General features: G+C 41.9%; 1 protein-coding gene across 6 annotated transcripts in view; it reads left to right on the top strand.

The window, feature by feature from the left end:
- Positions 1–27,620, top strand: part of MIA2 (MIA SH3 domain ER export factor 2) — a 221,091-nt gene that overhangs the window by 160,719 nt on the left and 32,752 nt on the right. For all 6 annotated transcript variants that reach the window (XM_030215534.1, XM_030215535.1, XM_030215536.1 and 3 more), the window contains 8 exons: positions 3,272–3,395; positions 5,338–5,384; positions 13,635–13,725; positions 14,872–15,010; positions 16,229–16,330; positions 16,417–16,477; positions 21,678–21,713; positions 23,329–23,396. In XM_030215534.1, the coding sequence (XP_030071394.1) occupies positions 3,272–3,395; positions 5,338–5,384; positions 13,635–13,725; positions 14,872–15,010; positions 16,229–16,330; positions 16,417–16,477; positions 21,678–21,713; positions 23,329–23,396 (668 nt within the window). The remainder of the gene's footprint in view (positions 1–3,271; positions 3,396–5,337; positions 5,385–13,634; positions 13,726–14,871; positions 15,011–16,228; positions 16,331–16,416; positions 16,478–21,677; positions 21,714–23,328; positions 23,397–27,620) is intronic.

Genomic DNA, 27,620 nt, shown 5'->3' on the forward strand with positions numbered 1-27,620 from the left:
TGCCTTTTTCTTTTTATTTCCATCTTTATGGAATGGGTTGCCCCTGGAGCTCCTCTCCAAATCCTTTTACAATAAATTTAAAGTTGGCCTAAAAACGTATTTATTTTCAGTGGCGTTTGACTTCTCTTAAAAAATGATAGGAGCAATCACTGCATTCTTGATTCCTTTTTCTTTTATGTTAACATCATACAGACCATAACTAGAACATATGGACTGTATGATGTTAACATGCCAGATAACATGGTGTAATTAACTCTATTTCAGTAGGTGTAACTAATTGCATTGTGTTCTCTGCTATTCAGTTAACGCAACTTAAAAGATTTTTCTCTGCATTAACAAAATGGGAAACTGCGGAAAATGTGTCTCAACAGTTAATGCAGAGGTTTTGCTGTTACAGGGTGGAAACTGTGAAAGCTTACCACAGGTTAGTTAATTTCCTCCCCTAAGAACTTATTATTGTTTGTGCTTTTCGTGCCGCCTCCAGAGTCTCTAATCACGGCTGGGCACTACTCACACAAATGCAATCCCCTCGACCGATACCTTAAAAGAACCAGACAACTGGTAGCACTATTTAGACTGCAACAAAGACAAAAAGAGACCAAGGAAGCTCTTCCTGGGGTTAACACTGGTTTATTTAATTATCCAAAGATTAGGATAAAAAAATTAAGAAAAATGGTCATAGAAATAGTCTAGAATATGACAGAAATGAGAACATGTATATAGAAATGGAAATTACAATGGAAAGTGGAAGCAGGACATTCTTTCAAACTCCCTGGCTTGGGAGCCAAAAGAGATGTACACCGCCCAACCTCCTATCTGGCAGAGAAATATTATATAGGGTTTCTTTTCCCTTACAAGACAAAAAGGGAGCACAAGGGGGAGGGGTTGTCACACCCCCTTAGTTAGCACCTTACAGTCAGTCAGGATCTCTAGTATCAATAAAATACACAGCATCTGTTTATATTTCCTTTTGAAGATGCATTTGGTCTGTTGTCCAAATATTTTGGACATACATTTCTCAAACCTTTAATTAGTATTTCCCCTATTCTAAAAGAGGAGACAAAAGTTAACTACTGCTTCCAGTTGCTATAGAGGTGTTAGGTTTCTCTTGTCAATAGAACTATTGCTTTTGACTCCAGGGACCAGGGAGATAGTGTTTGAATTGTTCTAGGCAGAGAAGGAAATAAGGTGTTACCTGATTCATGGTTGTAAAAGGGTAATTCTGTCCTGGATAGTAGCCTTACTTCCAAGCCTGGCCATATTCAAAGGGAGAGATTCTCCCCCTTCTGCAATAATATTTTCTTATCCAGTCCTTACTACAGGATTTCTATCTCTCCTCTCCTCTGTCAGCCCTGCCCCCTACACCTGGAACTTCCTTTGATCTGCATCCTAAAAGTCTCTCAAAGGCTAATAAACACACTCATGTGAATAGCAAATGGATTGTCTTTCACTTGCTTGGTCAGAGAAAGGTGGGGGAAAGAGGTGTGGGTACTTGCGCCACCTGGCCTGCTTAATATCATTGTAATTTACAGAAAAAAAGAGGAGTGTGGTAGCCGTGTTAGTCCACTCTTAAGGTTATCAATAGAAATCAAACAAAATAAAACATGGAAAAGAAAATAAGATGATACCTTTTTTATTGGACATAACTTAATACATTTCTTGATTAGCTTTCGAAGGTTGCCCTTCTTCCTCAGATTGGAAATAAGCAAATGTGCTAGCTGACAGTGTTTATAAGTGAAAACATTCAAGCATTACTGTGACAGTCTGACAGGGTGGGAGGAGGGGGGTAGGTAGGAAGTATGCATGGGGACATCAAAGCATATCATTGATATTCTAACAGGGTGGGTGTGGATAAGCACATTTGCTTATTTCCGATCTGAGGAAGAAGGGCAACCTTCGAAAGCTAATCAAGAAATGTATTAAGTTATGTCCAATAAAAAAGGTATCATCTTATTTTCTTTTCCATGTTTTATTTTGTTTGATTTCTATTGATAACAGAAAAAAAGAGAAATTTCCACTTCTCATCGTCTGTACATTAATTCTTAGATATTAGATACTTAGCAGCACTGAAACTACTTGGTTCAGGCCTTCATAAGTACAAAGTACACCTCCACCAACATTATCAACACAGGTACCTTTTAAGATGAGTTATTTTACAGTTAATCCCAGTTATTAGTAACCAGGTCTCATTGCATAAAATAGGACCTGAGAATATGGCCTAGTAAATATGAAGGTCCAGTACAGATCTACAGACGGTGAGATGTTAAATACATTTCTCTTACAGTGGATCAAAAACGTTAATTTCCTTGCATGGTTCGGGCCAAAGCAATTGAACAATTACTTCAGAACCCCCCCCCCCCCCCTTTTCCCTGAGGAGAGGAACTCTGCTACTTTATAATTATGTCCACCACTATGTGTGCATCAAAGAGGGAGCCAACTCGAGTAGGTGGCAATAGTTCCATCTGCACTATATTTATGGCTAGAAGGGTGTGGGAAGAAGGAATATAGGGATACGTGACCTTGGCTGTAAGGCAAGGGAGAAAAGATGGAACAGGAAAACAAACTGGTTCCTGAGAATATGACCTTTTCCTCAGGATTACAACCTTACTTTGTATAACTATAACAAAAAGCTTTTAACAAAGAATGAGCCCAATGAGAACCCAGGAAGTGCATCTTTTATGTGCCTTAATCATGTAATAACAAGACAATGACTTATTACAGAACCAGCTTGTTTGTACTCTGAGTTGAGAGAAGATACTGTGTAAGGACTCAGATACTATAGGCAGGTTGGGCACTGACAGTCCTGAGTCTCTGGGGAACCAGTGACTTAGTAGGTGTTCCACCTGCTGTTTTACCCTTTGCTTATTATATAGCCAATTTCCCCCTGCTTTTTCTTGCTAAGAAACAAGTTTCTGCTTTGCTGCTAATTTTGTAGGAATAAACAGTTGCTAACGTGATAAGATTATTTTGTTTGTAGTTTTCTTTTTATGGTTGCCCAGGCTGGTGTCCCAAGAAAGTGCAGCTGAGGGTATTTGGTTTGGGGAGGGGCTTGGGTTCTGGTTCTGTGTTCCAGCCAGCCCTGACAGTCCCAAACAGACCTGTGCTAAAACAGCATGAGCTAGTGGTAAAATAACACATCTTAATGGTAGCCCACGTTGATAACTCTGCCTCTTAATGTTTAAAGTGCTATGTGATAACAAAGCAGAAGTGTGAAAAAACTGTCAACTGTCATATCGCTTCACTGATTTTGTCCCTTTGACATTTTGTGTAGTCACTGACAGAATGTCTGCTGGCGATGAAAGACTGGAGCTCTGAGTTAGGCAGTGAAAATGACAACAAAGATAACAGCTTGGAAGTGGAAATGAAAAGTGAAACTGAAAATGGAGAGCATCTAGGTACAGTATAATTGCTTCCCTCACCCTCCTCCATCTCCTCCTGATCAAGACAAAATCTTACACATTTGGGAAGAACCAAAATTTACTTCATCCTTATTGTTTAAATTACTTGAGTAACAGTCCTCAATGCTGTTGACATGTGGCTGTGCGGCTAGGGTTGTGGTTTGAGAAGCTCTGTTGATATGACACCATATTCGGTCTGAGAGGGAGGGCTTGGCAGTTTAATGATGTTGTGTTGGAAAAGCCTCAATGATGCTGTGCTTTTTGAGGTGAAGGGCAGGAGTCAGCACTCTAATGCAATGCTGGAGATACCGCTTCCCCACTGTGAAATCTTAGTCTGAGCAGTATTGATATCAGAAGAGGAGTTATGCAGTTGAGTGTTTGCCTCCATCATTGACTTGTTGATGTGGCCAGGGGAGCAGGATGTTAAAGAATTGTTTTGCTTTGATTCAGTTATAATGCCCTGTTATATCTAACATAAGAACATAAGTATTGCCATGCCATACTGGGAGAGACCGAAGGTCCATCAAGCCCATCATCCTGTTTCCAACAGTGGCTAGTCCAGGTTACATGTATGTGGCAAGATCCCAAAACAGTACATCTCTCTGTTCAAGTGTCAGAATGGGAACATTTTTTTATCTGAAGAGCTTGAGGAGACATTTGGTATACTTATCTCGTTGTAGACAATTCCTTGTCCAAGGGCTGCTGTTCTTCTCCAGAAACTCTTTCAGTTTGTTCCAAGCACACCCATTTGTCCCCAAGGACAAGAAAGATGATGAACAACAATTTTGTATATTGTGGGTAGGACCCATGTAATGCACACACAGAGCATATATGTCGATGACTAACATCTTTTTATAGCACTCCAGGCATTGCTTAAATCCAGGTTTGTTGTCTGGCATTCTAAATACAGAGCTACCTCTAATAAGATGAACTCAATTTTAACAGACAGAAGGACTGTCTAAATTTATTCAGTGTAGAAGAGGAGATTACCCAACTGTCTTCGACTGTGGTTAAATTAAGATGAGGAGACTGCAGTTTGGGAGCATGGCATCACCTGTGGAGGTTCAGAAAATATTTCCAGTGTTTTCTGAACTCTGGAATAGAGGACTCTGCTGGTGATGTTGCCCACTTTTGTGGCTGTAGAGATCTTGCTTGTCTATGGAGAAAGTTTTATCCTGAAGAAGGGACATCCTGGGTAAAAACCAGTTGGCCCTTATTCCAGAACCCCTGTTCCTCAACCTGGGCAGCATAGTTAGTCTCTGTAGCTTGCGCTGTTACACAAATGTTTGCAGAAATAACAGCCACGTGGGCAACATATGAGGTGTGTACTCTTGGGAATAAAGGATAACAAAAAAAACAAATATAAGATTAAACTTTTTATTGGACTAGTGTAATTCCTTGATTAGCTTTTGGGAGCTGATACTTTCTTTCTCAGGCCAGAAAAGAAAGAGCAATAAATGTGTGGCCCAATATTTAATCACTGTGATCAGTGGTTAAGTAAAACGCTGGCAGCTGCAGTTAAAATGAAACCAGATATTCAGCACCGGTATCAGGTTCCAGGCCAGTTCTTAATATCTGTTCAGTGCCATCCCAGAAGTACTATCTGCTTAGCAGTGATATCCAGGCCACTAACTGAATAAAGTCAGGATAGCTTTCCTTTATCTAGTTTCTGATTTGGTTAGTAGTCTGAATATCACTGCTAACCAGATAACTTTCACCTCTGTCCAAACTCCACCCACAGACTGTCACAACACTGTCCAGATAGTGCCAAGGTGCTCAAAGAACATATTTAATGAGGTTTATCAGTTAGTCATTGCCAGAAGGTGTATATTCAAAAATTAGAGGTATAGGAGCTAGCATACTCTTAAGGAAATGCATCCTATAAATGCATAGATTTCATTGATGATTTACCTTTTTTGTTATTTTTTTCTGTGTTCAGAAGATGACCAGAAACAAACTGTAAAGAAGCTGATTTATGCTGCTAAGGTATGTGACACTCTAAGTTGCATGGCATAAAGAAGAGTTGGGGAAAGCTCAGAAAAATGTGAGGTATATGCTTCCGTGCATGCTCAAAAATAAAAACTTATCTGTAACTGAGGAAGTATGTCCCAACACAGTGGCGTACCAAGGGGAGGGGGGGGGGGTCCGCCCCGGGTGCACTCCGCTGGAGGGGTGCTACGCGCCGGTCAGCTTCCTTCGTTTCCATGCTCCCTCTGCCCCGGAACAGGAAGTAACCTGTTCCGGGGCAGAGGGAGCATGGAAATGAAGGAAGCTGACCGGCGCGCGGCACCCCCCCAGCGGTGTGCACCCGGGGGGAGGGTTCTTTTGCCGGGGGGGGGGGGGGGGGTGGCGCTGCACCCGGGTGGTGGGGCGCATCGGCGATCCGCCCTGGGTGTCAGCCCCCCCTAGGAACGCCACTGTCCCAACATAATGTATATTGGACTTCTACATAACTCTTTCAGGTTCTCCCTAGTGTTTCAGAGGCAAAAGGCAATAAGTTCATTGCAAATAAACCAAGCAAAACATTTTCCCCCAAATCAGTCTAATGAACTTACTTCCTTTTGCCATTACAGGGCAGTTTAGTTAACCAATAGCTCTACCTGTATTTACATTGTCTAATGCAGACTAGCAGAATAATATCTTAATCATTTGATAAAGGTTTTTTTTTTTTTTACCTGTTAGGTATCCTGCTTCGTTGGGCTTCCAGCTCTGTCAAATTCAGACTCGGAAGAATCCCTGGGTAGATGGGGGAATGAAGGCTCATTGCGGTGTACCCCATTTCCTTTCCCAATTCATTTAGCTCAGTTGTTGCAGTACCAGTTCCTGGCTGAGGCCTCTGCACCAGGGCTCCATGTGGAACCATCTAGTTGTGGGCATTAAATCCAGCCACTAGGTGTTTGCCGTTGTGCATTAACTGCAGGAATTAAATTTTCAGTCTTCATGCACACAAGTTCTCACCCTCTGTGCAGTACTGTGCAAATCATAGAGAGGTCACTGTTAGGCTGAACCTGGAAGAGAGGGATTGCCCACGATTAACCAGTGCTGTGTGGGACCAGAGAAGGGTTTTGGTAGGAGTAAGCCCTCACTGATTTGTTTGATGCCCTACTGTTTGTAAGAAAAGAGGAATTTTACTTTGTTATTGGTGCTTTTGTATATTCTGAAAACCCTATAAGCCAATGCCAAGAATAGGGGCTTGTATTTTCTGCTTGTTTTAACCACAATATAAAACTTGATTTTGAGAAATGCTAGGAATTGTGGTTATTGTAGGAAAAGACTTCCATGGGGCTAGATTGAACTAGTTCCAGGGGATATAGGAATAGCAGGAAGGCTACAGCTCCCTCTCAGTACCAGCTATACCTGTGTGCGAGACTCCGTCAGAGACCACTCGTTCACCTTAACCAGCTGTCAGGACCATGGCTTGCACCCTAGGGTGCCCCCTAGTGTTGACAGGTGAAACAGCCAAAGTGACTCTTTAATGTCAGTGGTTTTAAGTTTATGGGCCATAAAAGAGGTAAGGCACATAAATTGCAAGCTGAGAGTGTGTCCCGAAGGTCTGATAGCGTGAGATGAGGCTAATATTAGGAGAGGTGTCGAGAGCCCAAAATCATGCAGTCATCTAGAGGGCTGATGTCACTTCCTCCCCAAAGGTGGTTATTTTTAGCTCATTCTTGAATTGCTGTTAAACAAGTAGTCAGCTTATTCAGGCCTGTGGGTAAGTCTAGTTCAGCAGGTAAGAGTAACTGCATGTCATCCAAGCAGATGGTGGAACTAAGTATCCACTGACCGAATCAGCTCAGCTAGTGGCTTGTGGTAGATGTTAAACAATAGGAGATAACATTGATCCTTGTGGTTCCCCCATCAGCGATTACAGCGAGATCTCTGCCTCGTGTTCAGGAGCCATTTTGGCTGGTGAATGGGGCTCTTGCTTTGGTCGTTTCGATGCCAGTAACAGGATGGTTCATGGGTCAGTTTTAGAGTTACACTATGTTAAAAGAATTGTAAGATGCAAGAGAGATGAAACTGGCTCAAATGAAAGGGATTCCTTATGTTGGGAACAGGAGCTACGGATTTATTTATTTATTTATTTATTTTTTTTATTAGTAATTTTTTATTGTTAACCATTCAAGATACATTGACATTTAAACAGTATCATAAAGCTATTACATAGTTAATCCCCCCTATTTCCCCACCTTGTATATTCCCTCCCCCTAGACTCGTGGTGTTTGATCTTGCTCTTGTAATTGTTCATATAGTGTCCATATTTTTGTGAAGGTCATCATAGCCCCTCTTCGTAATGCCGTTAGCTTTGACATTTGGTAAAGGAAATCTACTTTCTGCGTCACCATCTGTAATGTAGGCATTTCCACTTGCTTCCACGCCCTGGCTAATGCGATTTTGGCCGCTGCAAAGTATTGGGTTGCTAGTCTATGTTGCCAGCTAGGGATTGATATCGGCCGGAAGTGGAGTAGGCATTGTTCTGCCCTATTTGGGTAGGGCTTTTGGATTACTTTACTGACCAGATCCACCACTTTCGCCCAGTATACTTTTGCTTTCGGGCATTCCCACCACACATGAAGGAATGTGCCCCTTTGACCACACTCCCGCCAGCATTGACCCGTCAGTCCCGGATATATTTTTTGTAGTTTAACGGGGGTGTAGTACCACCAATACAACATTTTGAACCCATTTTCATTTACTGATTGTGCTAAAGAAGATCTGAGCAAGTATTTATAATTCCTCACCCATACCTCCTTAGGATAAGAGTATTGCAGCGCCCTATCCCATCTCGCATGGTAAAATACCTGAGGATCTGTACGGCTCAATAGGGCTAGATAGATACGAGTGATACTACCCTTTCCGCCCCCCCTGCCTATTGCTGATTCCAGGGCCGTTACAGCTAGCTCTAATTCTTCTTGTGCTCGCCTCTTAACAAAGTTCCGAAGGCTGCAGTAGTAGGCCAGGTCCCTTTCCTCTAGCCCATATTCCTCTTGCAGGTTTGCAAAACTAACCCACTCTCCCTCCTTCCAAACCTGTCCCAATGTACGCAATCCCGCTTTAGCCCATGTATCGAATATCTTTTCAGACCCTCCCATTGGGAATCCCTTCGCCCATCTGATCGCTGTTTGTCTATAATAGTTTCTCTCCGGGAACATTTGTTTCCTAATCTGATACCATGTCATAAGTGGGTGTTTCAGTGCTAGAGGCGTCTGTTTTATGATATGTGCTAGTTCTCCCCCTGGTATCCATAGAATATCTTCAATCTCACGCCTATGTAGCCATGCCCTCTCCCAATGCAACCATTTCTTTGAGGCCCCGGGGGCCCACTCCGCCAACACTCTTAGTTGGGCTGCTTGATAAGAAAGAAAAAAATTGGGAACTCCCATGCCTCCTCGTTCATAGGGTTGACACATCATCGCTCGTCGCACCCTCGGTGGACGTTTCCTCCAGATATACGCAAAACTTTTTCGATTCAGCTTATCAAAGAAGGAGGCCGGAATTGGGAGAGGTAGTGCCAAAAAGAGATATAGCAATTTGGGAAGCAGCATCATCTTAACAGCGTGTATACGGCCCTTCCAAGTAATATTAAGGCCCTCCCAACCATCAAGTTCTTTAAATAACTCCTCTGTTTTACCAGGGAAATTAGCAAGAAAAAGGTCCTCCACCTTTGGTGTGATCTGTATGCCTAGATACCTAATGGATTTTTGCGCCCAAACAAATGGGAAAGCTGCACGAAGACCCGGCAGATCTCCTGTAGCTACTGTAAGGTTAAGAAATACAGATTTGGCTAGATTTGGTTTAAAGCCGGATAACTGTCCATAGTGTGTCATATGTTCTATTACCCTCTTTACTGAAATTTCAGGTTGTGCTAACGTCAATAAAATATCATCGGCAAAAAGCAGAAGTTTATGTTCTCTCCATCCTCTCACTATCCCTCTAACCTCCTTATCTTTCCTCACCAGGCAGGCCAATGGTTCTATATATAAGGCAAAAAGGAGTGGAGATACCGCACATCCCTGTCGGGTCCCTCGCCCTAGGTTAAACGTTTTAGTATATGCTCCGTTAATTTTTAATGTGGCTAAAGGGCCTTTGTATAGGAGTTGGAGCCAGACTAAGTATCTCCCTGTAATACCTACTCGCCGTAATACCGCAAATAAAAATGTCCAGTCCACGCGATCAAACGCTTTCTCAGCATCAATTGAAAGCAGAACTGCTGGCGTCTGATCATCCCTAACTTGTTGGAGGACATGTATTAGACATCTAATATTATCGAATGTTTGACGTCCAGCTATAAATCCCGCCTGATCTGCGTGTATTATGTGCGGTATTTGTTCTTGTAACCTACGGGCTAATATTTTTGTAAAGATTTTATAATCCACATTAAGGAGTGAAATCGGCCTATAGGAGCTACAAAGCTGGGGATCTTTCCCTGGTTTTGCTATTAAAGTCACCCCTGCTAATCTCCACGAAGGAGGGAGTTCCTGGGCACCTTCCAGCGTATTAAATAGCTGTAACAGCACTGGAGCCAGGTGTTTCGCAAACAATTTGTAAAATTTTGTGGGAAATCCATCAGGGCCTGGGGCCTTGCCATTCGCAAGGTCCGCTATCGCCCAGTTGACATCTTCGAGCGTTATGGGGGCAGATAAAGATTCAGACTCTCTGCTTCCTATTTGGGGGATATCCACCTCCTGTAAATATTGTTCAATTACTGCTGTTTCTGATGTCTGTTCTGCCTCATACAGTGTCTTATAATAATCTAGAAAAGTATCCTGAATTTGCTCTGTCTGAGTGACATATTCTCCCGTTTGATTCTGAATGCCCCCAATGTAATTACGCTGGGCCTGCTTTTTAAGCTTATTAGCCAGCAGCCTACCCGCTTTGTCTCCAAATTCAAAGTGCTCTTGCTGCACCTTTTGTAATTGTGCGGCTAAGTCTGCTAATTGAAGTTCATTAAGCTTTAGTCTCAACTGATGCAGTTTCTCCCATCCTTTAGTGTCCGCTGGCTTCTCTTTATGCTCCTGTTCTATTCTCCGCAGTTCCTCCCTAAGGTTATTCTCCTGTTCTGTGCGGGTTTTAATAATGTGGGCCCGTAAGGCGATCAAGTGCCCACGAATCACAGCCTTCAATCCCTCCCACAGACTAGCCGGTTGGATTTCTCCCGTGTCATTGTATTCCAGATATTCTAGAATATATTTTTCTATCACTGGGACATTTTTCGTGTCATTTAGGATAGCCTCATCCAGTCTCCAATATCTGGGGCCTATAAATTTGGAGCCAGCTCGAATTACTAGTATCACTGGAGAGTGGTCTGACCATGTTCGTGGTTCAATAGCTATCTTCTGTACCTTATTTGCTAGGGCTCCCTCACCCAGCCAACAATCTATTCTAGAATAGGAGTTATATTTGGAGGAATAGTATGTGTAATCTTTCTTAGACCCCTGATTCGCCCTCCACAGATCCATCAATCCCCATCGGGCCATAAATCCTTTTAACAATTTCCTATCCGCTTTAGCATATGGAGCTTGGCCCGTGGAGTTGTCTAGTGGCGGGTGTATAGTCACATTGAAGTCTCCCCCTACTAGCAATATACCCTGTTGGTGGCGCTGCAAAGCCTGCTCTATCTGTTCTATATGTGGGCCTTGTCCCTGATTCGGGGCATATACGTTAAGTATAGTATATTGGATATTGTATAGGGAGACCACCATCAATAGAAACCTACCCTCTTTATCAGTTATATTCTTTAGCACCTGCCACGGATGTGTCCCAGCTAACGCTATCATCACTCCTCTCTTTTTAGGGGTAGCTGCACATGACGAGAAACACATTATAGGGTAACGCTTATGATATACTAACTTCTCATAGCATTTTTTAAGATGTGTCTCTTGCAAGAGAACTACATCCGCTTTTAGGCGCTGCATCTCTTTAAACATTAACTTGCGCTTCATAGGTGAATTAAGCCCCCTCACATTCATAGTTACACACGTGATCATTTTATCTGCCATTTCTAATTATACATCTTGTGATACAACCACCACTTAGTCTCCCCCTCCCTCCCCCCTATCCCCTTCCCCCCTCCCCACCCAACCTTAAACCATAACCGACAAGTCCCTCTCACCCGAAGGGACATGTCTTTGGAGTTGTGACTCAATGTCCCGATATCTTCGCCAGCTTGCTGAATATGTCTGGCCCTCGAACTGGAAATAATCTTCGTATCGTTGCCATTATATATCCAACCAGGAAAAGTTGTAGATTTTGTAATCCATAGGAAAACTCTAGATCAGTTGGCCTTTTCCTCTATAGTTGTATGCCCCGATACTTGCCGTCTCAGGCGTCCACGCCCCTGGGAGACCCGCTGCCATTTGGATTTGTAGCTCTTTGATGGATCTTTTAGTGATTGTGATCGACCTGTTTCCGCCGACGATTCCGGGTCCAAATATTCTTGAGCCTCATCGATTGATGTTACTCTTCGCTGTTTGCCTTCTCGGTAGAATACTAGGGCAAACGGGTGCTGCCATTTGTATTTAATGCCATCTGCTCGCAGATGCTCTGTCAGCGGGCGTAATGCTCTCCTGCGTTTGAGCGTTGTGGCTGATATATCGTGAAATAATTCTATAGGGTATGTTTCCCAGATAATGGGCCCGCTCGCCCTCGCCTTATGCATGACCTCTTCTTTAGTCTTAAATTCTGTGAAACATGCCACAATATCCTTGGGCACATTAGCTTTACGTGAGCCCAACGCTCGGTGTGCCCGCTCTATTCGGATAGTTTCGGGGGCCACAACCTGCTCCGGCGTGGACAGAAGGTGGGCTGCTAGTGCCTGCACCACTTGCTCACTGTTATTATACTCCGGTAACTCGGGGAGGCCTCTTATCCTAATGTTTGCCCGTCTGCTCCTGTTCTCGAGGTCTTCCACCTTGTCAGTGAGAAACCGTACCTCTGATTGCTGTTCCAGCAGTTGCCTCTCAATCGCCTTTATAGAGTCCGCTTGTTCTTCTAAGCTAGCCTCAGTCTCATTGACTCTCTTTCCCAGCTCTTTTATCTCTCCCCGCAAGTCTGCCCCCAACTGTGCAAATTCTCTGCGCATTTCTTTCATCTCTGATTTTATATCGTGGAACCATGTTCGCAGCTGGTCCCATTTATCCGGCTGCATATCTCCATCTCCTTCTTCCCCGTTGTCTTTAGGGTCCGCTAATGCGCCTGGCCTCATGGCGCTCCCGTTCGCGCCCTTTTCCACGGCCTGTGTTTCTGGCGCCTGTTCTCGCTGTCGAAATGCAAAGGCGTTTAAATTCGTCGTTTTAAGCTTGGAGTTCGACATCGTTAGGTCCGCGATCTTTCGTCTCGCTTCTGGTGCTCTTAGAATCCACCCGAGGGCTCAGACAGCAATATTTTTATCTCCTTTTTAAGCTGGCTATCAGGAGCTCCGCTTTCAAGCTGCCATTGCGGAGCGTGACGTCACTTCCTCCCGGAGCTACGGATTTATGCCTCCTTGCATTGTGGAGCTCGCCAGTGCCCCCCCCCCGAAGATAGCTTTTTAAAATATAGCTATGGCTTGGCTTCTGACTAGGTTTTAGCTGATAAACATTGATAAAACACCTCCGATGCAAAAAATTAAGCATTTATTGGATAAACACCGTAAAAACACTATTTCTTCTAGTACTCTTATCCCCTCCCCTCCTCCCCTATCTTGTCTTGTATTCTCCATTCAGTTTTTGTTTTCTTTCTACCCTGATAACGCCTAAGTGATACAAATGTACATATTTGATTCCACTGGAAAAGGTACATAGTAACAGGTATTTTTCTGCTGTCATTTACTGGATCTGCCTAACAAGGTGGTCAGAGTTGACCCTCCCACTATACCTTGATTAAAGTACTAAGGTTCAAGTTTTGTAGTATGTAGCAGTAATAGATACCAATTTTTTGTAACTTCAGAGAACACCTAATTAGCTGGAAACTAAAATCTAAATGCACAATTTATAAACATCTAAGAATAGAAGCCCTGTATACAGCTAATGGAGAGCTTCATATATGTTTATTTTTCTTTGCAATTCATATATATATATATATATATATATATATATATATATATATATATATATACTCCTTATAGTAATATAGATACTGATAAATATTTTAAATAGAATAGGATCTTCAGTCCTTAAAGTGAAGCAAATGGTTTAAATCTTTTGCTTTTAAATATGATTTTAATGTATTATGACTACTTATTTAATTTTTATGTAGCTAAGTGCATCTCTAAAAACACTGGAGGCAGAAAGAAACCAAATCTATGCTAAGCTGTCTGATGAAGTTAAAGCTAAGGAGGAGCTTGCAGGTAAGCCAAAATCTTTATTATAAGATTTACAATTTGGAAAACGCACATGTATAATGTGTCAAAAAGGCATGTTTCCCTTTCCTCCATGTGCAAACTCAGGCATGTCTGTTCATGAATTGGGTGTGAAAAGACATAATAAATTGTATCTTATTAGGGTGCCAGGAACTATATGACGCATATATGTGTGTGTGTGTGTTTCTTTTTGTCTCTGCATGCAGATGGACAAACGGATGGAGCCTTTCCAATTTGTGCTGTCGCTTGGGCGAAACACACAAGTGTAGTTAATAATGTAATATTTACCAGACCTTAAATAAGTATGCTACAATTTTACAGTGTGTTCTGGTTATTTTGTTCAGTTTTTATAACCTTATCTTAAACTTTGATATCTACTTGGATTTCTGTTTGCAGTTAAGTATAAACAGACATTATCCATCCATATTTAATAAATGAAGACCCTGCATCTTTTCCAAAGAAAAAGGGGATTCACACACACACAATATCAAGGAGTTCAAAATGGTAATTTTAATCAATTCTGAAGCAGACTTTATCAACTTGTGACAAGAACATGATGAAAGAGAGAACATTTTTCTCTTTGCAAAAGCATCTCCTGAATGAATTAAACCATATTAATAGATATTTATAAAATGTACCAAAGCCTTTCTCTGGACTGCAGGTTTGGAATTGACTATTTAGGAGAACATTACCGTACTTTGCTCTTGTGATATCCTGGATGATTTAGAGGAGTATTTTCAAAACACTTAGACATCCATAGGTTACTATGTAACTTTGTAAGTCCAAGTGCTTTGAAAATGAGCCCTTTAGTCTTACTGCAAGGGATTCTGGTGATGCTTAGATATCAAGTGCTCATTGTAATTGCACGTGGAGTTTAAGCATTACTTCTTAATTTTGTTTTTCTTCCCAAATGTTTTCACCTCACTTTGTGTGTGAATAGAAAAATGAACATCAGTACAAGCTGAGTAACAATTACCAGCACTGCTGTTATTTAGCTAGTCAGCATCTAGCATGTACAGTATGTCTCTTCTGATTTTCTGAAGTGTGCATTTCTACTTTGCAAACTGCGTTATGTACAACACCCTCCTCTGACCTTATATTCCTGTTTTTAATTGTTTTTTTTTCACCTTTCAGATCGCATCAAACAACTTCAAAATGAACAAAGCTCCCTACATTCTGAAACCTCACGTTTTGAGAGTGAAGTTCAGAAGCTACAGCAAAAACTGAGGGTTATGACAGAGATGTATCAAGAAAATGAAATGAAACTTCACAGGTAGAGAGAAACATACAAAACAAAAATATTGTGGGCAGGAGTTGATATTGTAGCCAAGAGTTGACTGTAAATCACTGCATTTCAATAACGATATTTGGCTAGCAATTCAGAGGAATTGCAGTAACTAATTAGAGAGGTGTGGTAGCCGTTTTAGTCCACTCTTAAAGGTTATCAATAGAAATCAAACAAAATAAAACACGGAAAAGAAAATAAGATGATACCTTTTTTATTGGACATAATACATTTCTTGATTAGCTTTCGAAGGTTGCCCTTCTTCGTCAGATCGGAAATAAGCAAATGTGTTAGCAGATAGTATATATAAGAGAAACATCAAAGCATTACTTTGACAGTCTGACAGAGTGGGAGGGTGGTGGTGGGTAGGAGGTATGCATGGGGACATCAAAGCATTTCATTGATATTCTAACAGGATGGGTGTTGGTAGGTGAGAGGAGGGTAATAAACAGAGAAATACAGCTTTATGGTTTATAATGGGTTAGAAAACCCAGATCCTTATTAAGTCCTACCAACACCCATCCTGTTAGAATATCAATGAAATGCTTTGATGTCCCCATGCATACCCCCACCCTCCCACTCTGTCAGACTGTCAAAGTAATGCTTTGATGTTTCTCTTATATATACTATCTGCTAACACATTTGCTTATTTCCGATCTGACGAAGAAGGGCAACCTTTGAAAGCTAATCAAGAAATGTATTAAGTTATGTCCAATAAAAAAGGTATCTTATTTTCTTTTCCATGTTTTATTTTGTTTGATTTCTATTAGTAGTAACTAATTAGATAGCTTTGGACTTAGTGACTATATTCTTAGTCCTGTTTGTATTAAGTGCCTCCCATGCAACTCTTTGTACCCCTAGAAGCAACTATGTTTGGTAACAGTGACACATGTAACCTCGTATGACATGGCATCAGATTAGTTAATGCAGTTTCTGATTTTTGCTTCCGTAGGTGCTTTAGAGTCGGCAGTAGAATTGCAGGGAAACTGCACTGATCATTGCACTTGATTTATATAAGGTTAATGTTTTGTTTTTTTGTTTGTAGATATAGCATGTGTTTTAATACTTCGGTATACTTGAAATACTACTTAAATATGCATAGGATACTGTTTTCTTTCAAGAAAAAAAACCCAACTTTTTGCCTTGTAGCTAATGTGTTCTCTGGTTTCAAATGATTGTAAAGTGTGTTTGTTTTTCTATTTTAAGGAAATTGACCGTAGAAGAAAAATATCGCTTACAGAAAGAAGAAAAACTCTCTAAAGTAGATGAAAAGATTAACCATGCTGCTGAAGAGCTAAACAGTTACAGGTACAAATAATGCTAACACAGCATTTTGATGCAATTATATCAGTAGTAAGGTATTATATTAACTTGATGTAATTATTTATTTGCAGAACTCGAGCAAAAGACCTAGAAGAAGAGCTAGAGAAAACCATTCGTTCTTACCAAAGCCAGGTATAGTTATTTGAGCATATCTGTGTTCGCTTCTTGTTTTGGAAACTAATATGATTACACTATGTCTGTGGCCCTGTACTGGGGTACAGATGAGCTGTTTTTGTTTTTATGACTTGGTGGACGACTCTGTGATGCTGAAGCTACCTGTTCCAGAAAATAACATGGTTCTTAATGATTTAGAACAGGGATGGGCAAACAGTAGCCCACAAGGTAAACCAGGCCTGCCAGCACATATTTTTTTGGCCTTCTTTGCATCTAAAATTTGTTCCTTATAGTCCAGTTAAACCAGTCCACACCAGTGGGGTTATATCTTCCGACCAGCAGATGGAAGTAGAGAAAACGGACAAATTCCACCGACATCACTAGTATAACAGTAGATATAGCCTGGAGCTAGTCTGTATTTCTCTACCTCCAGCAGTGGTGAAGGTTAGACTGGTGCAGCTATTTTTTTTTGTTTTGCTTAGTACCTTCTCCCATAGACCCAGTGTCTTGCTGGTCAAGTTCTGCGGACTGTACCTATTTCCCAGGGATCAACGTGTGGGCCAATCACAGGCCAACGTGGGGGTGTTTTGAATCTCATTTTAGCTTGGAGCCTTGCCTTTGGGCTGGGTTCTCGAGTTGCTGGCACAAGTTATATGGAGACCCTGCCAGCAGGAGTTGGGCCTCTGTCCCCCACTATGGCTCCTCATGACCTTGGACATGACACATAACCCATTGCCCTGCCCCAGGTACAAAAATTGTGAGCCCACTAGGGACAGAGGAAAGTACCTGCATATAATAAATGTAAACTACTTTGATTGTACTACAGATAGACGATATATCAAATCCATGACCTTTCATCTTTTTACCACATCTTAATAAATATTTCTACACAGATTGCACTGTTGACCTCTGGATGTTCTTTCAATCTCTCCACTGAAACCAGGCTACAAATTAACCAAAAAAACTATACACCATGCTTTGTTCTTAAGAAGTTCTTATTAAAGTACAAAAAAGTCCAAAACAAAATCCTCCAGGATCTAAAGGCACACTGAAAATGAGGAAATTAGATAATGTGATGGAGCAATCGTATTCTGGTACATATCTTCTCCATGAGATATGTACGCCCTAATGAACATTTCAAAAGGCCCAAAATGGGTGAACAAACCTGCTAGCCTGAGGGATGCATTGAGAACCATGAATGGTGAGGGTATAGGGAACAAGAGCTGCTTTAAAATTGCCCTTCTTTAGTGCTGTTGAAAGTCCACATGTTGTATACTTTTACCCATGTAGCAAAGAAGCCTGTTTAGGTCAGGGGAGCTAATATATACTTTTAGATTGTATTTTCAACTCTACTTACCTAGTTTTCCAGCAAAAATCTACCCCCTGAAGAGTGATTTACATACTTTGTATACTTTCATTTAGAAGTTACCACAAATACTTTCACTTATTGCACTTGATATACCACATAATGTACAGATATTACTTCTACACGGTTTACAAATACAAAAGATGAAGGAGGAAAAGAATTACAGTCTTATTTAAAGAGAAAGAGAAAGAGAACAAAAAAAAAGAGAGAAACTGAGGAACAAAACCGAGAGGGAAGAACAAAAAGATAGTGGGGAGAGGGACACTGTTCCCAAAGGAAGAGATAAAAAGAGGGGAAAAGTCAGTTAAAGGTTAAAAGCCAGGTTATTGCCTTTTTTAAAGATCAGTTAGGTTGGTTCCAAATGGATGTCCAAAGGAAGAGAGTTACACAGTGAGGATCCAAGAAAGGAGAAAACAGAATCATGCGATGGATCTAGTCTCAGCAAAGATGGTGGAGGCAAAGAAAGGAGAGCTCGCTGAGAGGAACGAACAACATGTGCAGGGAGATAGAGTGAGAGCAGATCGGATATATAATTTGGTGCAGCAGGGGAGAAGCCTTTATAAATCAAGGAGAGTATTTTAAATTTACATCTAGCTGAAACTGGCAATGATTGTTCGTCGAAGGATGATATAGTCCCGATGGTGAGCGTTATTCAGCAGTTTGACAACGGTAGACTCAACTAAATTTAGCTTCCAAAAGGTAGCCTGTGGCAAGCCATTGTAGAGGGCATTAAAATAAGGCACATTAACGTCAAGACATGGATTAGTGACCGTTGCCAAAGAATGTGGTAAAAGCAGTTAGCTTAGTGGGGTTTAAAACAGGTTTGGATGGCTTCATAAAAGAAAAGTCTATAAGTCTTTAGTAAAATGGACTTGGGAAAATCCACTGCTTATTTTTGGGATAAGCGGCATAAAATGTATTGTACTGTTTTGGGATCTTGCTAGGTACTTGTGACCTGGATTGGCCACTGTTGGAAACAGGATACTGGACTTGATGGACCTTTGGTCTGTCCCAGTATGGCAGCACTTATGTACTGATATGTACTTATGACCGTATCTGACCAATGGACAATAGGGGTTTCACAGAATGAATGCCCCAAAGCGCCTGAAAAGAGAGACGGACAACTGAGTTAACCTATGATTTAAATGTTAGATTAGAGTTAAAGGGAACACCAAGGATATGAACAGAATCGAGAAAAGATAATGGCCGACCATTGATGATAGGAGATGATGGTATTGGGCGATGGGGATTGGGAACAGGATGGTTTAAGGTTAGGGCTCTTCAGCTTGGAGAAGAGATGGCTGAAGGGGATGTGAATTAATGTTGTTTTTTTAAAAAAAAATCATCTTTATTAATCATAACGGCAAACATTAGATACAAAAAACAGTTGTCACATCGCTTAAATGCAGCAAACACTATACAGAGTCAAACTCTTATCTATGACAAAAATGCTAATCTAAATCCCTCTCCCATCCCCTCTCACCTGCTACCCGAATTTGATGCATGGAAGAGAAAGTCTGTTAATTTAAAAGTCGGCTACGGGCTGCAGAATTGACCAGAAGTGCACCCAACAATGCTGAAATTGCTGACCCTTGGCTGAAGAAATGTCTTGAGTGGCTCTACGTTCCATGGTGAGTAATGTAATCATCTGAGATCTCCAAATAGACATAGAAGGTGCGGTGGGCTATTGCCAATGAAGAAGAATGACTTTTTTGGCCATAAGAACCAGGCGCTGAAGAAACCCCAGAAGGCCTGGTGGCACTGGCGACGTTGTTATAATCTTCAAGCAATAGCAGTGGATCCAAGATAAACAGGTTGTGAGACCATTGGGACTCTGTAGCATGCAAGACTTGAGCCCAAAACATATGTCCCAGTGTGGCAGTGTCACGTTTTCAACGCTGGAACTGGGTTTGTGAGCCCTTGGGCCACTGCCGAGGAGCGGCAGCGGCAGGCAAAACCACCCTACACCAGAGGCAAGGCAGAACTCTGACAAATAGTGAGACTTCACCTGCACATGGCCACCTTTCACCAAGAGTTGAGCTCCTGCCTGCAAGTGGCCAGCAGGACTTAAAGGACAGGGCCGGAACAGGATCCCAACAAGGCTGCACAGGGACTGAGGGTCAGAGGGGAAAGGAATAAACAGGGACCGCAGGGCAAGGAAGGGATAAGCTAAAGGACAAGACTGAAAGCTGGAAGCAGCCACTAAAACAGGGAACAAAACATTGGCTAACAAGACACAGAACTGAAAGCTGCAGAACAGCCACTAAGACACAAACAGCAAAGACTAAACACAAAACTATAACCCAGAAACAGGACTAGCAAACAAACAACCTAATCTAACTACCCACAGACTAACTAAAACAGACTAGAATCAAGGCAAGAAACCAGACTGAGCAGAAGTGCAAACAGCACCCCAACAAACCTCAGGGCCTTAGGCGATGCAAAGGCAGAGAATTTCCAACTGACTAATAAGCCCAGCAGCAGCTGAGGCTCAGCTGCAGCAATCACCAGGCAACTACGGGGGCTGTGCAGGTTCATACAAACAGAGCAAGTCTGGCAGTCTGGAAGGTCCGGACTGGACTGGCCTGAAATCTGGAACGGGTGACAATAACCAGACAGTCCATTGCAGCCACCAGGTCTGGCCACCAGGTGGCGAGATGACTGAGAGCCTGAAACATGGGCAGAATCGTAACAGGTAGGGGCGTTTTGACACTTAGGGCAAGCTGCCGTTTCTGCAAAGGCAGCACAATAAGGACAGATATGCACGCTAAGGAAAATTTATATTGTAGTTCCCACAAAAGAGCATTACATAAGTACATAAGTATTGCCATACTGGGAAAGGTCCGTCAAGCCCAGCATCCTGTTTCCAACAGTGGCCAATCCAGGTCACAAATACCCGGCAAGATCCCAAAAAAGTACAAAAACATTCTATACTGCTTATCCCAGAAATAGTGGATTTTCCCAAGTCCATTTAATAATGGTCTATGGACTTTTTCTTTAGGAAGCCGTCCAAACCTTTTTTAAACTCTGCTATGCTAACCGCCTTTACCACATTCTCTGGCAACGAATTCCAGAGTTTAATTACACGTTGAGTGAAGAAACATTTTCTCCGATTCGTTTTAAATTTACTACTTTGTAGCTTCATCACATGCCCCCTAGTCCTAATATTTTTGGAAAGTGTAAACAGACGCTTCACATTTACCTGTTCAACGCCACTCATTATTTTATAGACCTCTATCATATCTCCCCTCAGCTGCTGGCCTGTCATCACAAACCGTGACCCCTCCCAAAGTCACCCAAACCCTACTGTATCCACATATAGATGCCCCCTTGGGAGCAAAGGTGAGATGTGCAGCTGGGAGCATTTTCATGAAGTGCCCTCTAGGGTGCCCCATTGCTATCCTGGGATGTCTGAGGGACCAGTCTAATAAAAATCCTGGCTGCTCCTACATCCCAATGGCATGAATCTCTACGTTTTGCACTTTTTTTTTTTTTTTTTAAATGGACCAAAAAACAAAATGTTCAAAGCACAAAATCTTGTTTGAAACAGTATTTTTGAAAAAAAAAAAAAAATAGACTTTTTTTCTTTTTCAAAAATGAGCACCTTTCCTGTTTGGATTTTGGACGTTTTGTGTAAACTTCCAAAGTTGAACTTAGACGTCATATAAAAAATGCCTCTCAGATGTAAACTCCTGTCTTCTAAATGATTGTATAACGAAGCATTATAAACTGCTTTAATATAAAGTCCATAAATCAAATCATTATGCTTATTCCCCCCCCTCCAATTGTTTGAAAAGTGATAAGGTAGTAATTATTAGTGGGTATGCTAATGAATATATTTCTCTTTAACAGATTACTTCACATGAGAAGAAAGCACATGATAACTGGGTAAGTTTTAGTAGCAGTTTGTTCTCTTGCCCATATGAAAATGATGGCTTAGCTTTAGTATGTAAATACAAATCAGCTTTAGGACCTAGATGACATGCTCAGAAGTGACTATAGATAGGCATGGCTTAATGGGAACGAGTCAATTGGGGTCCAGCAAAGGCATGTCTTGCCTTTTTGATTTATTAGATCAGATTTGGAGGTGACACAAAAAATTATTCAGCTGTTAAAATGGTAGAGGATTGTGAACATTTGTAGAAGGATCTTGTGAGATGATGGAGACTGGGCATCTAAATTTCAGATAAAATGTAATTGAACAAATACAAATTGAAACAGGGAAAAATAATCCCAGCTACAGGTACAAAATGATGGGTTTTCAGGAGTCACCACCCAAGAAAAAGATATTGGAGTTACTGTGGACAATATGATGAAGTTTTGAGCTGTGCAATTCAGCCTCCTTAAAAGCAGATACAACAATATGGATTATTCAGAAAGGGATGAAGAACAAAACAGAGTATCATTTTTCCATATAGGTTCATGGTGCAACTACTCCGTGATTATTGTATGCAGTCTTGGTTACCTAATATCAAAATAGACATCTCTGAACCTTTTCTAGTTCTGCTAAGGGCAACAAAATGATAACGGGGATGGGACACTTTCCATATGAAGAGAGGCCAAGCAGGTTAGGGCTCTTCAGCTTGGAGAGGGGTTAGCATAGAAGATTATAAAATCGTGAGGTAGGTGGAATGGTTATATAGGGAACAGTTATTTTAGGGTTGCTTAGAAAGGTTAAACAAGAGGTATACAATAAAACTAATGACCAGTAGATTGAGAAAAATTGTAAATAGTATTTAAATACTAAGCTGTGGAATCTGTTGCCAGAGGATATGCTCAAAACAACTAACCTAGGGAGTTCAAAAAGAGGTTTGGACAAGCTCCATAAAAATTGATTAGCCAGATTAGAACTGGCTCTCTGGAAATGAGCTATGAGAAATAGATCTACCTTTTTTGGTTTTGCTGGGTACCTGTGACCCGAACTGACCACTGTCAGAGACACGCTGCTGGACTTTGATCTGACTTGGCATGGCTTGTCTAAAGTTCTTATGAAACTAAACTTTTGAGTTAAATTATTGGATATTTTTGGTAGGTTTCTTAAGATAGTAACTTAGCAGCTGAATGTACTGAAATAGCTCTGACTATTAAAATTCCAACAGTACGATTGAGGGTAGAAGGGATTTTTCTTGTGTTTTTCTAGTTCTCTTGCCCATTGGTGATGATGAGTTCTCTTGGATAGGACGTACTGTTAGTTACGGATCCTGGAGAACATTTCAGCTGACACTTCCTATAAGATGTCTTCCATATGTTTTTTCCACTGGGCTCTAATTTTTTATAGTGGATACCAGAGGTTGAAACCAGAATTTTTGCTTACTGCTATTTGAAGTTGGACTGATGTTCTGTAACTTAGACTTGCCGTAAGCTTGCCATGTGAATTGTTAGAATTTTGTCTGATGTAGGAGCAGGAGTGCTTGTATTGTTCCATTGGAGTACTCTGACAGCATTTGAAAGTACATACTTTTCAGTGGAAAATTACTGAACAGCATTTGGTTTGGTTTTATAGCTTGCAGCACGAGCAGCTGAAAGGAACCTTAATGATGTTAGAAAAGAAAATGCGCACAACAGGCAAAAGTAAGTACTGCTCAGTATCCACTAGTTGTATATGCCATGTATAAGAAACTGCTAGAAAACTGATAATTAAGGACCAGTGAAACTAGTCTGTGTTTTCTTGTTCAGTCTCATTTATACTGTGTATCACACTCATATGCCTGTAGTGATTTAGACATGCTCAATAGGTCATAGAACAAAGAAAGACGATGATTGACCAGATCAGAGAGTCCCCAGTTGCAGGCAATGTGCCTCTTGGGTTACAAGGTGATGAATTGCCCTAGATTGATTAAAAAGGGTAGGGGGGGGGGCTGATTTTGTTTGTAGATTAGATTAGTTGCAAGTTTATTTGCATAGTAGTGGTTCAGTTAAAGGGTTTGAATATTAAGATTAAGCTCTTTAAATAATAAAGGTCTGATTAGGATCCTCTTCATTTACTTAGCCCCAGAGAAAGAGGCCAAATCAGTGGAGGGCTTTCATGAGTCAATAGTCCAATACTATTTAGAGTTTAAGGATGTGTTGATTTTGGTGGAATTTAATTATCTGGAAGATGTTATTCATACAAAGGCAAAGGAGCCCTTTTACTAAAGTGTGTTAGATTGTTCAGTTCTTTGAGGATAAGCAGGCCAGTTGTATTCTCACATCTGGGTGACATCATCTGATGGAGCCTGGTGTAGCAAGATGATTGTAGAAATTTCTAGCAGCATCTCATTGTGCATGCGCTGGTGCCTTCCCGCCCGACAGGTGAGCGTGGGTCCCTCAGTCTTCATTTTTCTGCAGAGCAGGGAGAATGCGTCTTTGTGTTCTCCTCAGTGTTTTTCTGTGCTATTGTAGTGCCTTCCCATGTAGGTATTTGTGTTCCTTTCGCAGTTCTTCTATCCTTAAACTTTATTTTATTTTGTTTCCTTTTAGTTTTTTCAGGTCTTTGCTTTCTTTTTCGCGAGTTGTTAGGCCTGCTTAGGCTGGAGCACTGACCTCAGTTTGGCTGCCCCTTTTTACAGTTCATAATTGAGGAGTTTAATTTGGCCATGATTCTTTTTTGGATGTCCAAGAAGACTCCCAGGGCTTCAAGAGGTGTGCCCAATGTAGTCAGGTGTTATGGGCCTAACTCTCTTGTTCTCTCTGTTTGAAAATGTAGTTGAGGGCGTGGCAGGACCAGCAGGAGAAACTTTTTGGCTCCTTGAAGGTCGGTCCATTAACATCGGCATCAGAAGCATTGACCTCGATGGCTGCTCAGACTTAGACTACCACTGGGAGTTTACCAGCATTGAGGAGGTCTCCACCTCTCTTGATGTCAGGTGCTGAAAGTACGCCCTGGGATCGGTCAGCATGGGACCCAACAATGAGGGACCGTGATACTGAGCATTGAGGGAAGCCCAAGAAGCGTAAGCATTCGTCCTCTTCGATGCATATGGTGCCAGGAACGCCAGTGCATTGGCATCGCCAGTACCTGAGAAGCACTGACACTGGGAAGAGTGCTGTTTTGTGAAGGAGAAGGCTTCGGCCATTCCATTTAAGTTGGAGGTGGAGGAAGGGCCCAGGGCAGAGATGTTAAACTGTTCTGGATTATGAGTCTCCTCCTAAGGAAGGGCTCACAGTACCATTGCACCCTGTCCTTAAAGATGCACTGACAAAGAACTAGGAATCTCCTGTCTCAGTGCAGATCACACCTAAGAAAGTGGATATGCAGTATCGTATCCAGAAGGCTCTCTGATTCGAGAAGGCACAGCTACCTCGCCACTCTCTAGTTGTCAAATCCACCCTCAAACGAGCTAGGAGCTCCAGGACTCGTGCCTCTGCTTCCCCAGGTAGAGAGGTTCGGACACTAGACTTGTTTGGGGGGGGGGGAAGGCTTAGCAGGCCTCGATTCTTATTGCCCGCATCCAGTCCTACTAGCTTTTCAGATTCTCTCCCTCAGGAGTAGGCCGTAGAGTTTCACTAGTTGGCTAATAAGTAGCTGGAGTTCAGAAAGTTTCTGGTGGGGCACTTAGGATTCTTTTGATATTGCATCCAGACTCTCTGCAGTGGGTGTGGGGATATGCAGACTCTCATGACTACGTGTCTCTGACCTAGAACCAGTGGTTCAGGAGAGGTTGGCGGATGGACCTTGCCAAAGGGACAGCCTTTTTGGGGACAAGGTAGATGAGGTTGCTGACCTCATCAAGAAACATATGGTTACTATCCAGTCCCTGTCTTGGCAATCTCCAGCTGCAGCCTTCTCTTCTAGGAGGTTTTCGAGTGGGCCTAGGCGGTGACCCTACTACTCTCAAAGCCATAGGTTTCTGCCACCTTCTCGTTCTGCCCAGTAGTCCCAGACCCAGCGCTGTCAGCCTCGCCAGTCCCGTCCTCAGAAGTCCCAGCTGGCTCCCCAGTCAAAGCAAGGGATGAGCTTTTGTCTGGCTCCAGGAAAGCATAGTCGGAGTTCAAGTAACCATCCTGAATGGCCTATCAGTAGGGGGAAGGTTGAATTTTTTCCAGCAAAGATGGCCTCTTGTAGCCTTCGACCAGTGGGTTCTTAAATAGTTCATCTTGATTCCGCCCTGCATTGGCATCAAAGACCACCAAATTGCCCACCAAGAGCATTGTTCGTCTTCTCTCGACACAAGCAGTTACTTGTAGAAGAAATCTCTGCCCTTCTACAGGCTGTGGTTGAACCCGTGCCACCAGGAGAAGAGAAGAGATTCTATTCCAGGTGTTTCCTTGTGCCCAAAAAGATGGTGGGATTTCATCCCTTCCTAAATCTAGGGACCCTGAACAAATTCCTTGTTAAACAAAAGTTCAGGATGATTCCCTGGGCACCCTTCTTCTCATGATTCAGGAAAAGGATTTGCTATGCTCTCTGAATTTAAAAGATACCTGTACCCACATTTTGATACTTCCCAGTCACAGGAAGTATCTCCATTGCAGGAGGGGAGCGACAGTCAGTGTGCCTAACTATTCGGGTATTGGAGTTACTAGGGTTTGTGGTAAAACTACCCTAAGTCCCATCTTCTTCCAGTTCAGCGATTGGAGTACATAGGAGCCCTGCTTGATACATTACGGGCTCGAGCTTTTCTTCCTCAAGCATGAGCAGCGGCCTTGATAACACTTGTCCAAAGCAGCAAGCAGGTCACAGCTTGACAAATGTTGAGATTAATGGGCCATGTGGCCTCAATAGTGCATGCCACTCCCAGTGCACGTCTCCATTTGAGAGAGGCCCAGTGGTCTCAGGTGGCTGGGAATCTAGCGGATGTAATCCAGATTCCTCCAGAACTGACTCATGCCCTTCTCTGGTGGACAGTTTGGTCGAATTTGATTACGGGACTGCCATTCCAAATTTCAACTCCTCAGATGGTATTAACAACACATGCTTTTAACTTAGGATGGGGAGCTCATGTAGATGGGCTTCACACTTGGGGTACTTGGTCTGCTCAGGAAACAGCTTACCATATCAACTTGTGCTCAGGGCTATTTGGAATGCTTTACAGTCTTTCAGAGATCAGCTACAGAACCAAATTATTCTCATTCAAACGGGCAACCATGTTGCAGTGTTCTATGTGAACAAGCCAGGTGGTTACAGGATCCTACCCTTTGTGTCAGGAGGCAGTGGGGATGTGGCTTTAGTTTAACTTATAACATTGACCCCTGCTATTAAGATAGAAAGGATCTTTGCCAAAGAGATTTAATTTTTTATTTTTTTATTTTTGTTAATTTTGTACCCCATGCTTTCCCACTCATGGCAGGCTCAATGCGGCGGGCAATGGAGGGTTAAGTGACTTGCCCAGAGTCACAAGTAGCTGCCTGTGCCGGGAATCGAATTCAGTTCCTCAGTTCCCCAGGACCAAAGTCCACCACCCTAACTACTAGGCCACTCCTCCACTGAGTGAGTAAAGCAGAGAAGAGAGATTGTCTATCATTGGATTGTCTATCATCGCAGTGTGAATTTGAAAATTTGATATTATGAAAGTAGGTTGTATGTATAGTTTCCTTTACTTGATCTTTGTATGTGATTTTTAAATTTTATATAAGCAAAATTGAAAAGCAGGTTTGGAGTTTTTTTTTTTTTTTTGCATTTTCAACTTTTAACTATTCAATAAGTGAATAAAAAACAGTACATATTGTTCCTTTACTAACCATGCTTAATTCCTGATTATACTGCTGTATCATCAACAACGCATCCCCATCCCAAGTCCCTACCTCTAAGTCTGGAACACTTTAAATCTACTAAGAAGTGGAACTTTCAGAGAATTAACTCAGTTGAAATGCTGT

The sequence above is a fragment of the Microcaecilia unicolor genome, chromosome 9 (genome assembly GCF_901765095.1).
Source record: "Microcaecilia unicolor chromosome 9, aMicUni1.1, whole genome shotgun sequence".
NCBI lineage: Eukaryota > Metazoa > Chordata > Amphibia > Gymnophiona > Siphonopidae > Microcaecilia > Microcaecilia unicolor.